The sequence below is a fragment of the Chiloscyllium plagiosum genome, unplaced genomic scaffold, assembly GCF_037043375.1.
Source record: "Chiloscyllium plagiosum isolate Xiang-an unplaced genomic scaffold, Cpla_swu_hap1 HiC_scaffold_35, whole genome shotgun sequence".
Classification (NCBI taxonomy): Eukaryota; Metazoa; Chordata; class Chondrichthyes; order Orectolobiformes; family Hemiscylliidae; genus Chiloscyllium; species Chiloscyllium plagiosum.
Window position 1 is genome coordinate 22,045,733 of NW_028270173.1, and position 13,869 is coordinate 22,059,601.

Here is a 13,869-nt window from a genome sequence, read left to right on the forward strand (position 1 = left end):
TCTGAGAGAGAAGCCAGTAAAGAATCACCTGCTGCAGCATGGAAACTTTAACATGTACTAGCTTCTGCTGCACCTACCATCAGCTTCTCTGCTGCAACTAAACCAAACTAGAAAAAAAACCTGAAATGGGAGAACTGGCCAAACCCCTGCCTTTCTTAAAGTAGGCAATATGGCACCACTGCCATTACAACTTCTTTTGAAAAAAAAATCAATACACTTGCACACTCAGGATCCTGTCCACTGTAGAAAAGCAGGAACTTGGTCAAACATTGCACTTCTTTACTTAAACAAAATCTTTGGGGACAATTATCCAGTTATTCTGTGCCAGAACGTTCCAATCAGCTCACTTTGGAGTGAACAAATGGTTCTCAGTGCCATTGACAGGTTGATGTTGCAAACTGTTCTTCAGATCTAAGGGACAGGGGGAAAGTCATGAGGTTTACTTTGTTGAAATGAGAGTGGGCAATTGGAATAGACTATCTGGGGAAGTTTGGAGATCTTTTGCGTCAAAACAAAATACAAAGAGAGTAGTAATTGTTGTAGAAAAGAGATCTAGAATTACAAAAGGAAAATAAGTTCTCACTGAAAGCTGAAGTATATGAAAGAACGTACATACATTCAGTGGGTATTAGTGAAGTGAAAATATCTAAGTGGAGGAGAGACTCAAAGACTGAATTTGATATGATTAGTACATTCAGAACGATGACAGGGGAGGAACTATGTGTATACTGGTGACGGATCATCCTTTGAATGCACTGCTAGTTGTATGGATAGTGAGGACAGGGGTTACAGTCGGGTGTGTTTGAGAGTGATTATTCTCCAGAGATGCTGTCAGATGACCTGGACTTTTTCAGTACTTTGTTTTTATTTCAGATCTCCAGCAGCTATGGCATTTTGTTTTAACATTAGTTTGTCTTTTACAGAATGCAGAGAAGATAAGACGATAAGATGATCAAGCACAAATAAGCCACTCAGTCTGGTGAATTCGTTCCATCACACAATGAGATTATGTCTGATAATCAATAGAATGATTAGGAAATGAGGAGGTGCAACAATTCCTGGGTGTCCTTGTCTCTGACAATAAATATGCAGTTGCAGCAGATACTGAAGAAAGCAAAAGAAATATTGACTGCATAACAAAACCATTTGAGTAATGGCACAGGAGTGTCTTGCTTCGGGCTTCAGTAAGACCACATCTGGACCTTTCAGTGCAGTTTTGGTGACAGCATCTGATGAAGCATGTTTTGTATTTGCAGGGACTATAACGCAAATTTATCTGTTTCACTTCTGGGATGACAGGACTGAACGATGAAGACAGTAAGGATTATATTCACTGGAGTTTTAGAGGAATGAGGGAGGATCTTATAACTATAAAATTCCATGAAACTGTATGCAAAACTCTAAAATTCTAAGAGGACTAGTCAGGGCATGAATAGGAAGAATAGGAAGTCCAGACACTGAGGTCACAGTCTTAGGATACAAAATTTCTTTTTTAGACGTGATAAGGAGAAATTTCTTTACGAAAGGAGGAGAACGCCTCTTTATTCCCTGCCACAGGAAGAGGTTTAGGCGAAAACATTGAATGATTTCAAAAAGAATTTAATTTTGTTCTTTGCACTAAAGGGGTCAAAGGGTTTTGGAAGAAAGCAGGAAAGGGGTACGGACGGCTTCTGATTGGCAGAATTTTGAAATAATCGCACTTTTAATCTCGTAAAATGCGGGATTATCAAATGTATTGTTATGAATGACATAGAACAACTTAAAAGGATTGAAATTACTGCATGAGGCAGCGTGAAATGTGAACAAAATCACACTTCTTTTTTTTGTCCCATAATGAAGTAAAATATAGCACGAATTCAAATGGAAATCCTGATTAATGTAATTGTGCTTACACGTGAAAGAACAGGTACAACAATGACTTATCCAACCCATTCACTAAATAATCTACTCAGCATTCGGGGCACGACGAGGGACAAAATCCTCCACAGCTCTACCTCGAGTAGAATTCGAGACATTTCTTTTAGGATGAAGGCATCAATTCTCACCTTACAATATCTCCCAAACAAACCAAGTTCAACCAGCACAGAGTTTTCCAAAATAATGGACTGCTGGTGGAAACCCCTTAGAGCTGATCAAGAGAATAGAAATGGTGTGGTTCAGCCTGAGTCACCTTTCTCTGACCTTACAGTGGCATACCTTTTCAAGTGTAGACTGGTAATTATCACCAATTCCTGGAGAGTAGAGGACCTTGTCGCACTCACAATATTTCTCTTTGTGTCCTCTTCCTCCCCGTCTTCCCTGAAGCCACCAGGTTACTCCGATCGACGTTATTGGATCACTCCAGCCGTGCCATCCAATATCCAATGGTTTTGTTCTATCATTTCAGGTGTTCTTCATTTCAAAAATAAAGACAATCAGCTCCTTTTGAAATAAAGAATCAAAGCCTTCTTTCTTGTGAATATCTTCATGAAGGGTTGAGGTAGAATAACAAATCCGTATCAATTATGGTTTTAATACCCATTTCCTTTCCAGATGCGCTGATTTCTGAGCATTCCTTAGACATTTCAACACTACGATCGATATCCCACTGAAAGTTCAAAAATGAGAGGTTCTGTTCCTAGCATCATTTCAATGGATATATGTTAGTTTCTTCACATCATTTTAAGATCAGGAGCTTTATGACTTTTGCATTCTCCCATTTGCTCCAGAAAGGTCCTTCCAACCCAAGGTATTCTATCCCTCCAATCTCCTTCTGAATTCCCTCATGACCAAGTCCAAATATCAGACATCATTGGCTTCCACCAAAACTCCAGAATCTTGGGTCTTTGAGACTTGACTTGACACTTGACAAAATCGACATATGGCGGATGTTTCCTCACATGGAGAAATCTGGGTGGAGAGGTAACTGCTTTCTGATTTGTAGTAGAAAATTTAAAACAGACATCAGGAGAAATTTCTTCCTGCAACGGTCACGATTCTATGGAATGTGTGTTGGATGCTGGAACATTGAGTGAATTTAAGAATGATGTTGGCAGATTGTTATTTAGTAATAGATGAAATGATTATGGTTTTCTTAGTCCCTAAGGCGAAATGCAAAATCCGGTGATATGTTGACGTGAATATATTTTATCAGTAGTTGATTCTGAACTGCAGAACTGCTGTGGCTCCTTCCAGAAATGTATTGAACACAGGAAAAAAAACATTGAATGAACACAGGAATGTTTAAAGGACTTATTTTACTTCTGGTGAGATATTGTGGGAAATGAAATGAATTTTTGGGACTTTAAAACTTGAGCTGTCTTGCATAAAAATAATTTATTTGGCTGAGCAAACAATATTCCAATAGAAACTTCGTTTTAAATCGATTTTGTTGCTGACAATGTGAGTTTAGATCTCCTAGTCTAAACAGACTTAAGAAAAATGAGTTTTATATGTCAACCATTGTAATGTATAACTGTACATTGTATATGCTATCACTGCTGTCGGTGAATACCATAGAAATCACGTTTAAAACAATCTTTCTGTTCGAAAATGAAAATGGCTGTGAAAAAAGTTTTCTTTTCATTTTTCACAGAATGCAATAACTAAAAAGAGAAAGACTATGGTGAGACTAGAAATGTGTAACTGAGGGCTCACGTCGCACATTTGTAGGATCACTCTGGATGGGTTAGAAGGCCTGGATTCAACTCTGACTTTGTCCAGAGCCGTGACGTAGCACAGGTTGATTTAAAAGTCTAAATCTTGGTGATTTGCATCCTCCTCTTGAACTAACCAACTCTCCGTGCCTGGTAAAAGTTGAGCTGAAGCATTCAGGTCTTGAATGACCTCCTCAGAATTAAGAGCTGTGGAGCCTGAGAGAACTGGTCCTGGTCCTCGGGTGATAATACAGCTCACTGTAAATGCTGCTCAGTTTAGCGAGATGTTAATTTGTTCGTTAGAAATAGCATGTTTAATGAGATGTTTACTGTTTCACTGGAGGATTGGCTTGTGTATAAATTGAGTGTGTTTCAGTGCATTAACTCATTTGGACTTTGTCTGCTTACACCTGAAAATGCGAGTGCAGGTGCTTCTAATAGAAATTCTCTTTCCTGTTCTTGCAATTTTTGGAATTCCAGGTAAGCGATTAGAAGCCGCTGTGACATTTTGCTTACCTCTTCTATTTTAAATTGAATCTTTGCAATTTGATATATACTCCGAATTGAACACTTGCTTCCTGCTGAGTTTTCCTTTCTTTTAATTACCATTGATTTCGGTTTGAGTCCAGTTTGTCCTGTCCTAGCTGATTGAATTGGAAACAACTATGTTTGAAGTAACGAAATTAAACGGTAGAGGAGTTAAACGTTTATTTTCCATCAGTCTTGACGTTGGATGAAACTTTGAAGATCCCAAAATTACAAGGAATGAGGTCGAGGGAGTAAGTCAGAAGACCATCATTAAAAGAGGAGTATTTCACGAATTGATATGGTTTATGGCAAATAACGTTCCTGCCTCTGAGGATTTGCAACCTTGCATTCTGAAATAGGTAGGTGCAGAAATAATGTCTGCATTATTATTGTGGAGAAGTTGCACAGGCATGAAAAAACTGTCAATGCATCATCCTATTCAAAAGGAAGGACAGCAAAATGCGGGTAGCTAGATCAATTAAAAAAGCATTGTAATCTGGTAATTGCGATGGGATAGCAGAACATTTAGAAAATCTTAATGTCATCAAGTGGAATTTTGCAGACGATAGCAAACTGTATGGAAAGGCACATTTTGAGAGGGATACAAACGTTTTTTTTTCAGACAGATACTGATAGATAAAGTAAATGGGCAAAATCTTGCAAATGGTGTATAATGTGGGAAGATGTCAAGTTGTTCATTTGAGAAGGGCGAAAAAGTAATTTGTGGAAGCAGGTACACAAAGGAAGATGGGGCCTTCGGACATACAAAAAACAGAAAATTAGCAAACAGGAACACGTTGTGATAAGGAAGGCGTGTGGAATTCTGGCCTCATATTTCAAGAGGGTTGGAGTACAACAGTAGGGACATCTTATTGCAAGTTCCATGCAGCTCTGAGAATAGATTTGGAACACTGTGAGCAATTTCGTCCAGTAACAAAGGAAATACATTTTCATCTGGCACAATTCATACGAGGACAATTAGGATGATCAGAGGGATGGAACGACTGTCTTATGGTTATAAATTCAACAGTTTTGGTATCTACTGTCTGGAGTTTAGAAGAATGAACAGTGATCCAATTGAGACATATCAGATTCTTAAGGATCTTGACAGGGTAAATGCTAAGACAATGTTCCCCTCATGGGAGAGTGCTTTGGCTGTTTCTGCTTAACCAGAAAATGGGATCATTAACAATTGGAACAGAAATTCTCGATCTCATCCTTGTAATCATTAAAATTAGTCATCAATGGCTGACAGTTATTCTGCCTGGAAACCATAGCCTTCCACTCCTTTGTGTATCCAAATCTGTCTAACTCAATCTTATACGCCAACATCCCATTACCTTCAAGGGAACAGAATTGCACTCTCCAACCACTCTCTCGGAGAATAATACATTTGTTACGTTTGTTTGAAAAAGGAAACAGTTTATTCTGATACCGTGTCCCCTCGGCTTAATCACTGTAGTCGAAAGTAAATATCTCTTTTTGTGTTCCATTTTGTCTAGTCCCCGCAAGATCTTATATGTTTCAATGAAATCACCTTATATTCTTCCAGACTCGAATGGAGATGGGCATAACCTCACTTCAGCCAACAAGACCTTAATCGCAGGAATGTGGCAAGTGGTCCTTCTCTGAGTGACTTCTAAAATAATGCTATTTGTTTCCTTGAAATCAGGAGAGCAAACGGTGCAAAGTGATGAGCAATAGAATATACCAGTCCTGAAATTACCCTTTGATTATTTCCATGACACAGACAATGTATTGCTAATGAGATTTCACTGTTTTCCATTGAAGTTCAAGTCTAGCATTGCCAGCAGCACATCAGTCTTGTCTAACCCAAGACCTCATCGCTGCACATCTCTGGGTGTTTGGATACATCTCACGATTTGATTTTCCTTACAGCGAACCTGATGACAGTGCTGATTCTTTCCCAAGGGAAGTGCGGCCTTTCCAAAGAAATCACTCACTACATGATTGCCATGGCAACAGGAGATATGATGGTCCTTGTCTTCAACGTGATTGTGAGCCAGATCTTCAAGTATCATTTCCCGGGCTCACTGCTGAACTACACTCCTGTGTGCCGGCTCAGTGCCTTCCTGCAAGGGTTCAGCATCCAACTCTCCATCTGGTTTACCATCGCCTTCACCTTTGACCGCTTTGTAGCAATTTGCTGCAACAAATTGAAGGGGATGTATTGCACTGAAAGAATGGCTAACGTGGTTATATTCATCGTGAGTTCTCTTAACATCATGGTCAACATTCCCTTGCCTTTTCGCTATGAGCCCACTCATGTTCTGAACAATGTACAGTGGGGCTGCCGCACCGTCACCAGTTACCTCACTTCACCGGCCTGGGCAGCTCACCGATGGCTCTCCAACATCTCAAACATGTTTCTTCCTATTCCCCTGCTGCTGCTGTTGAACACTCTCACCGCTAGCCATATCCTAGCAGCCAGCAGAGTTCGCCGGGCTCTGAAGGACAGCAGAGGTGGTGCTGGGGAAATGGGCAGAGACCCCGAGCTGAAGAGCAGGAGGACCTCTATCATTCTGCTCTTAACCATCTCTGGCTGCTTCATGGTGCTGTCAGGCCCCATCACTGTCATCCATATCTGCGTCAGCTTTGCCCACATTACGTCTCTCCAAGTTTCAAGCTCACTCTATGTGGCAATCAGGGCAGCGTTCCTGCTGAATTGCACCAGCTCCTGCACAAATACTTGTATTTATGCACTGACCCAGAGGAGATTCAGAGAGGTGGTGAAGAACTTGCTGAAATCTCCTTATGCTCTATTCAGAAAGTTATGAAAATAATTTATATTGATGGGGGGAGTTGGTGGTTTAATGGGCTGCACGGTGGCACAGTGGTTAGCACTGCTGCCTCACAGCGCCAGAGACCCGCGTTCAATTCCTGCCTCAGGGGACTGACTGTGTGGAGTTTGCACATTCTTCCCGTGTCTGCGTGGGTTTCCTCCGGGTGCACCGGTTTCCTCCCACAGTCCAAAAATGTGCAGGTTAGGTGAATTGGCCAAGTTAAATTGCCCATAGTGTTAGATGAAGGGGTAAATGTCGGGGAATGGGTCTGGGTGGGTTGCGCTTCGGCGGGTCGGTGTGGACTTGTTGGGCCGACGGGCCTGTTTCCACACTGTAAGTAATCTAATCTAATCTAATAACCTCACTGGGCAAGCATTCTAAAACCTAATCTCATATCCTGTGGACGTAGGTTGAAATTCCACCGTGGCAAATAGAACATAGCACATCGAACAATACAGCACAGAACAGGCCCTTCGGCCCACGATGTTGTGCCGAACAATTGTCCACCTTAAGCACCCATCCATTTACCTATCCAATTGCCGCTTAAAGGTCACCAAAGATTCTGACTCTACCACTCCCATAGGCAGCGCATTCCATGCCCCCACCACTCTCTGGGTAAAGAACCCACCCCTGACATCTCCCCTATACCTTCCATCCTTCACCTTAAATTTATGACCCCTTGTAACACTCTGTTGCACCCGGGGAAAAAGTTTCTGACTGTCTACTCTATCTATTCCTCTGATCATCTTTATAAACCTCTATCAAGTCACCCCTCATCCTTCGCCGTTCCAACGAGAAAAGGCCGAGCACTCTCAACCGATCCTCGTACGACCAATCCTCCATTCCAGGCAATATCCTGGTAAATCTTCTCTGCACCCTCTCCAAAGCTTCCACATCTTTCCTAAAGTGAGGCGACCAGAACTGCACACAGTACTCCAAATGTGGCCTAACCAAAGTCCTGTACAGTTGCAACATCACTTCACGACTCTTGAATTCAATCCCTCTGCTAATGAACGCTAATACACCATAGGCTTTCTTACAAACTCTGTCCACCTGAGTGGCAACTTTCAAAGATCTATGAACATAGACCCCAAGATCCCTCTGTTCCTCCACCTCAGTAAGAACCCTACCGTTAACCCGATATTCCGCATTCTTATTTGTCTTTCCAAAATGGACAACCTCACACTTGGCAGGGTTGAACTCCATCTGTCACTCCTCAGCCCAGCTCTGCATCATATCTAAGTCTCTTTGCAGCCGACAACAGCCCTCCTCACTATCCACAACTCCACCAATCTTCGTTGAATTTTCTATGCAAATAGCGCGAGCACAATGTTGATTATGTCGCCATTCATGATTAACATGCGTGAAAATTAATTGTCTTCAAAAATGGATTGTCTTTTCGGCAAGAACCTCTGACGGCTTTTAAGCATGTCCATCATATATGTGATGTACGATCCACAGCCATGTCGATCGCGGAGCATTAGGATTGAGTCTTAGCTGCCCTTTGGGAAAATGCCAACCTTGGCAGGGATGCCCACATTCTGGAATGAACAAAATAAAATACGTCATTATTAATCAAGTGACTGATATTTTACTGTGTCTTTCGTGATGATACTGCTGCCTTAACAGGGTTCTGTCTTCCTTGTATTTTCTTTTCAAAAGGGATTGTGAAAGGCAGAGGTTCTGATTTGTCTCTGTTTAGGCCACTTTGATTATGGCGAACAGATGCTGCCTCAAACAATAATCAGGGAAAAGGTCTTTTGGTTTAAAAAAAACACTTGTCCATTGAAAGGGGAGTGGCCAATTCTACCAGCTCAGAGTGGCTTTGTTCTAGTCTGATTTTAGGTATCAGCACACAGGATGGACCATTCTGGTCAAATAACGCTGTGAGGAAAACAAAAGGCTTCCTTGATTCGACAGATGCCTCTCTCTTACATCTCTCCCGTAAGAACCTGTAGTTTGAACTAAACGTTTCTTTCCAAGGGCTGTTTTTATGTGGTTGTTACAGAAAATTGGAACAGCTCCTTTGTTAAGTTGTGGGGTTTGTCGTGATGGCTCGGTTGTCCAATTATATTTCAATTTGTATTTCATTCAGTGGTGTGTAAATAAATTGTTTTACTTGAAGCCAAGTGGTTTGACCAGGTGCATCAAAGCTGGAATATGTACCTTACATCTGCCTAAAACAACTGGAAGAGTTAGAGTATGGGCGACCTTCGTGAAATGTTTAGGGAGGTTCTAACCTAGTATTCTACACTTTTCATTCTGAATTGATATAAACAGTTAGAACGCTGAAGGGTTGGACCAAGTGGATAGATACAATGGTTAGTATGTCCAGAGGACTGGAGACCAATGTAGAGAGGAGATGGAAGTACTACTGGATGAATTCACAAAAACATTGTGACCCGGATCCATCAAAACTACAGATGGCTTTTTCATGGGTACTGACGAAAGCAGCGTCCAGGCCAATATTGAACAACGGCCTTAGTCTGTGACAAGGAGACTTCTTGACACAGTGACAGTGAAGTATTGGCAATATATTTCCAAGTCACGGTGATGTGTGGTTTGAATTGGGACCATTAGGGGTAGCGTTCCATTGTGTACACTCTCCTGTCCATGTAAATGGTAGACACCACAAGCTGGGAAGATGCTATGCCAGGAGCCTGGATAGGTTGTTGAATTGCATCTTATGTCGGGTACACATTGCTGCATATGTGCGTTGGCACACGGATCGGATGTTAAAGGCATTAGATGGTGCATCAATACTGTGCGTGTCTTGCTACATATGAGCATTTAGCGGAAGAGGGGGTCTACTTTGGATAGATGTGAGCTAATACATTTATGTGACACAGACCAAGTTAGGAATTGCAGGGTTAATGGTTGGGAACTGGTGAGTATTGTCGAGCAGAGTGACCTCGGGAGGCAGGTGCATAGTTTCTTCAAAGTTGCACATTGGTAGACGGGTGATTAAGGAGACGTTTCGAATGCTTGCTTTCATTGGTTAGAAATTGAGTATAAAATTGGGACATCTTGTTGCGGCAGAGCAGATCATTATTACAGCTACATTTGGCGTACTGAATACAATTCGGTTAGTCCTGCTATCGGTAGGATGTTATTGAACTGGAATTGGCGTAGAAACAGTTGTAAAGATATTACTGAGATTGGAGGGAAAGACGATTAGCAGCAGCTGGATATGTCGTGACACTTCTTAATCTTTGGACCATAGGGATGATCTCATAGAGGTTTATATAATCATGGCTGGGCAGAGATAAGGTGAATAGCCAAGGTCTTTTCCCCAGGATATGGAATTTTAAAACATAAGGGCATATATATTAGGATAAAAAGGGAAACATTTTAATGGGACCTGAGGGGTATATTTTTCACACAGAGGGTGATGTTCATATAGAACGAACAGTCAGAGGGATTGGAGAGCTGAGTACAATGACACCATTTTGCAAGACATTTGGACAGATGTGGATACACAGATGTTTCAGCGTAATTTGAACAATTTGTTTTCATGGCCAAATGCACAGCAGATGAAGATGACAGATGGATAAATGTGACTGTATCCACTTTAATAACAAAAACAGGAAGGCAGATTATTACCTGAATGACAATATATTGGGAGGTTAGGACGTGCAACAAATCATGGGTGCGCATGTCCACCAATCTCTGAAAGTAAGCATGCAGGTGAAGAAGGTAATGAAGAAAGCAAATAAATGCTGTCTGGATTGCAAAAGCATTTGAGAAATGGAGAAGGGGAATCTTGTTGTGATTATTTCGGGTTTTTGTGAGACCACATCTGGGATATTAAGTGCAGATTTGGTCTCCTTATCTGGTGGGTTGGATGGTTGGCAGAGCTGTTTGTTCGAGTCTCTGCATTGCAGCCTCTGCTCAGAATCCTGATATTGGAAATCCCATGGGCATGCCATTGGTTTGTCTGTAGATTTTGTTTTTGAAAGTGAAGTGCGTGGTAAGGAGAGGTCCAGTAGCTTGATGATACTATCCTTGCTGATGAAGTCAGTGGTGTTAGGTGTATGTTTCTTTGGGTCTTCTAATTGTGTAGTCAGTGTTTCCTTGGCCAGGTTGATTTAGTGGACGCTGCCAGAAATCATAAATTCAGACATGGATATGTTGGACCAAAGGGCCTGTTTCCATTCTGTACATCTCCATGGTTCTATTGTGGTCTCCGCTGGACCAATTGTGCGTGGCACGGTGGCACAGTGGTTAGCACTGCTGCCTCACAGCGCCAGAGACCCGGGTTCAATTCCCGCCTCAGGTGACCGACTGTGTGGAGTTTGCACATTCTCCCCGTGTCTGCGTGGGTTTCCTCCGGGTGCTCCGGTTTCCTCCCACAGTCCAAAATTGTGCAGGTCAGGTGAATTGGCCATGCTAAATTGCTTGTAGTGTTAGGTGCAGGGGAATGGGTCTGGGTGGGTGCGCTTCGGCGGGTTGGTGTGGACTTGTTGTGCCGAAGGGCCTGTTTCCACACTGTAAGTAATCTAATCTAAAAAAAAAATTCTCTCATTTACTACTCCTGCACAAATCCAGGCGGTGCACCAACTCTCCCTTCGAGTATAATCCTGCCACAGTTCTCCCACTTCGAATTTAAAGGCACCTACATGAATTCTCCAATTATTGAAGCCCTGCATCAATTCCTTCCACTTAGATGTTCCCTGATACACTTCTGCAGCATCTGCAGTCCTCACTTTCTCCTAGAAGATTTTAACCTCCTGCGAATCCTCTTACAAGGATGCCTTCCTTGAAGAAGCTCTCTTCCTTCCTCTACAAAGATTTCAGTGAGTCCCTCTCTCACTGCACACCCCAGATCATCTCCTCTGCCCAGAAACTCTTCAGCCACGTTACATGCAGGTCCTTGGACTCCTCCATCGCCAGACCATAGTAACATGACGGCTGAAGGAAGAGCGCCTCATCTTCCGCCTAGGAACCCTCCAACCACAAGGGATGAACTCAGATTTCTCCAGTTTCCTCATTTGATCTCCCCCCACCTTGTCTCACTCCCAACCCTCGAACTCAGCACCACCTTCCTAACCTGTAATCTTCTTCCTGACCTCTCCGCCCCCACTCCCACTCCGGCCTATTCCCCTCACCTTAAACTCCTTCCACCTATCGCATTCCCAACACCCTTCCCCCAAGTCCCTCCTCCATACCTTTTATCTTTGCCTGCTTGGCCAACTTTCCTCATTCCTGAAGAAGGGCTCATGCCCGAAACATCGATTCTCCTGCTCCTTGGATGCTGCCTGACCTGCTGCGCTTTCCCGGCAACACTTTTTGTGTCCTGATACACTTCCTCAACTTAAAGGTGTCCTGCTAATTTTTAAAAATTTAGTGGTGCACTGAAGTCAGTCTCCAATTTACTGATGGTTGCAACATTTCTTCTTCTTCTTGATTCCCTGCCCCTTTTCGCCAAATTATACATGAGGTGCTCCAATTCTCGAATATATTGGCTCTCAATATATTACCAAATTTCAAATGTAATGGTCCTGTGCACTAAACCTCGCATTTACTGATGCCCACCAATTCTCCCAATATTCATACTCCAATGTGAATTCTTCCATTTACTGATGCGCTCACCCAATTATACCATTTAGGGGTGTCCTACCCTCATTCTCCCATTTACTGGTTCCATCCCTCAGTTTTCATTTTTAGTTCCATTGTGCACGAGTTCTTCCATTTAGTATTTCTCTGCAACAAATCTCCCATTTAGTGGTCTGCTGCCAGAATTACCTAATCTTGGCGATCCCTGTATCAATTCTACAAATTACCGATCCTGAACATATCCTCCGTTTTCTGGTGAACTGCAGCAACTCTCCCATTTTGTATTACACTGTATTGAATCTCCACCACTAATAATTTGCAATATTTGCCCTATTTACTGATTCACTGCCCGTGCTCCAGTTCTGGACGTTGTCAGCACCCAGCAGCTTATCTCTCATTAACTGATTCCCGCACCAATTGCTCAATTCGGTGTTGCTTAGCAGCATTTCCACCAATTTTGAAATGTTGTGTGCCAATTCTCTAATGTTCTCCAACATTGAGTGGAGAACTTGTTCAGGATATCAGTAAAAGGGGAAAATGGTGCTGAACAAGCACTGAATTGGAGAATTGATGCGGGGCATCAGTACATGAGAGCCCTGGTGCAGGGTTCTGATAACTTCAAGAATTGTAGGAAATGGGAAAACACGGGCAGTGAATCAGTAACTCGGACAAATGTTGAAAAGGATTCGTGGTGGCGATGCAATACAGTGCACTATGAAACGGGACAGTTGGTGCAGTTCACCACTGAAGGGAGGATATGTGCAGGGTCAGTAATTTGGAGATTTGATGCAGGCAAAATTCGAGAATTCTGGCATCGGGTCACTTAAACGGAGAAGTATTTCAGAGAAATACTAAATGGAAGAACTGATGCGCAGTGGAACTGAAGAAGAGAATTTGAGTATCGCACCAGTAAGTGGGAGAACGAGAGTAGGGCGCATCAAAGTGGTAGTATCAGTAAATGGAAGAATCAGTACAGAGGTATGTGTAAATGGGAGACATGGCAGGCATTAATAAATGTGAGAGTTGGTGCACAGTGACATTACATTAGAAAATTACATTAAATTCATAGGTGGAAATACTGGGGCAGGACAACACTCAAGGGGAGAGTTGGTGCAGTTCCCGGATTTGTGTAGAATTGGTAAATGCGAGAATTGATGGAGGGAAGCGGAGCCCGAAACAGAGAATATCTTAGTGAATTGGGGCACAGCAAGTCTAAACTGGAGAATAGGGCCAGGGAATTAAAAAAAGGTAGAAATGTTGCATCAGTAAATTGGAGACTCAGTTCAGTGCACCACGAAATGAAAAAAAGAATTCAGTAGGGCACTCCTACATGGAATTAGTGTACC

At 42.4% G+C, this 13,869-nt stretch overlaps 1 protein-coding gene across 1 annotated transcript; it reads left to right on the forward strand.

The window, feature by feature from the left end:
* The first annotated feature begins 6,070 nt into the window (after nucleotides 1–6,070).
* Nucleotides 6,071–6,961, forward strand: LOC148140452 (putative G protein-coupled receptor 139). The gene has a single exon (XM_087978955.1). It carries the CDS (start codon nucleotides 6,071–6,073, stop codon nucleotides 6,959–6,961), a length of 891 nt encoding a protein of 296 aa, XP_087835081.1.
* The last annotated feature ends 6,908 nt before the right edge of the window (nucleotides 6,962–13,869 follow it).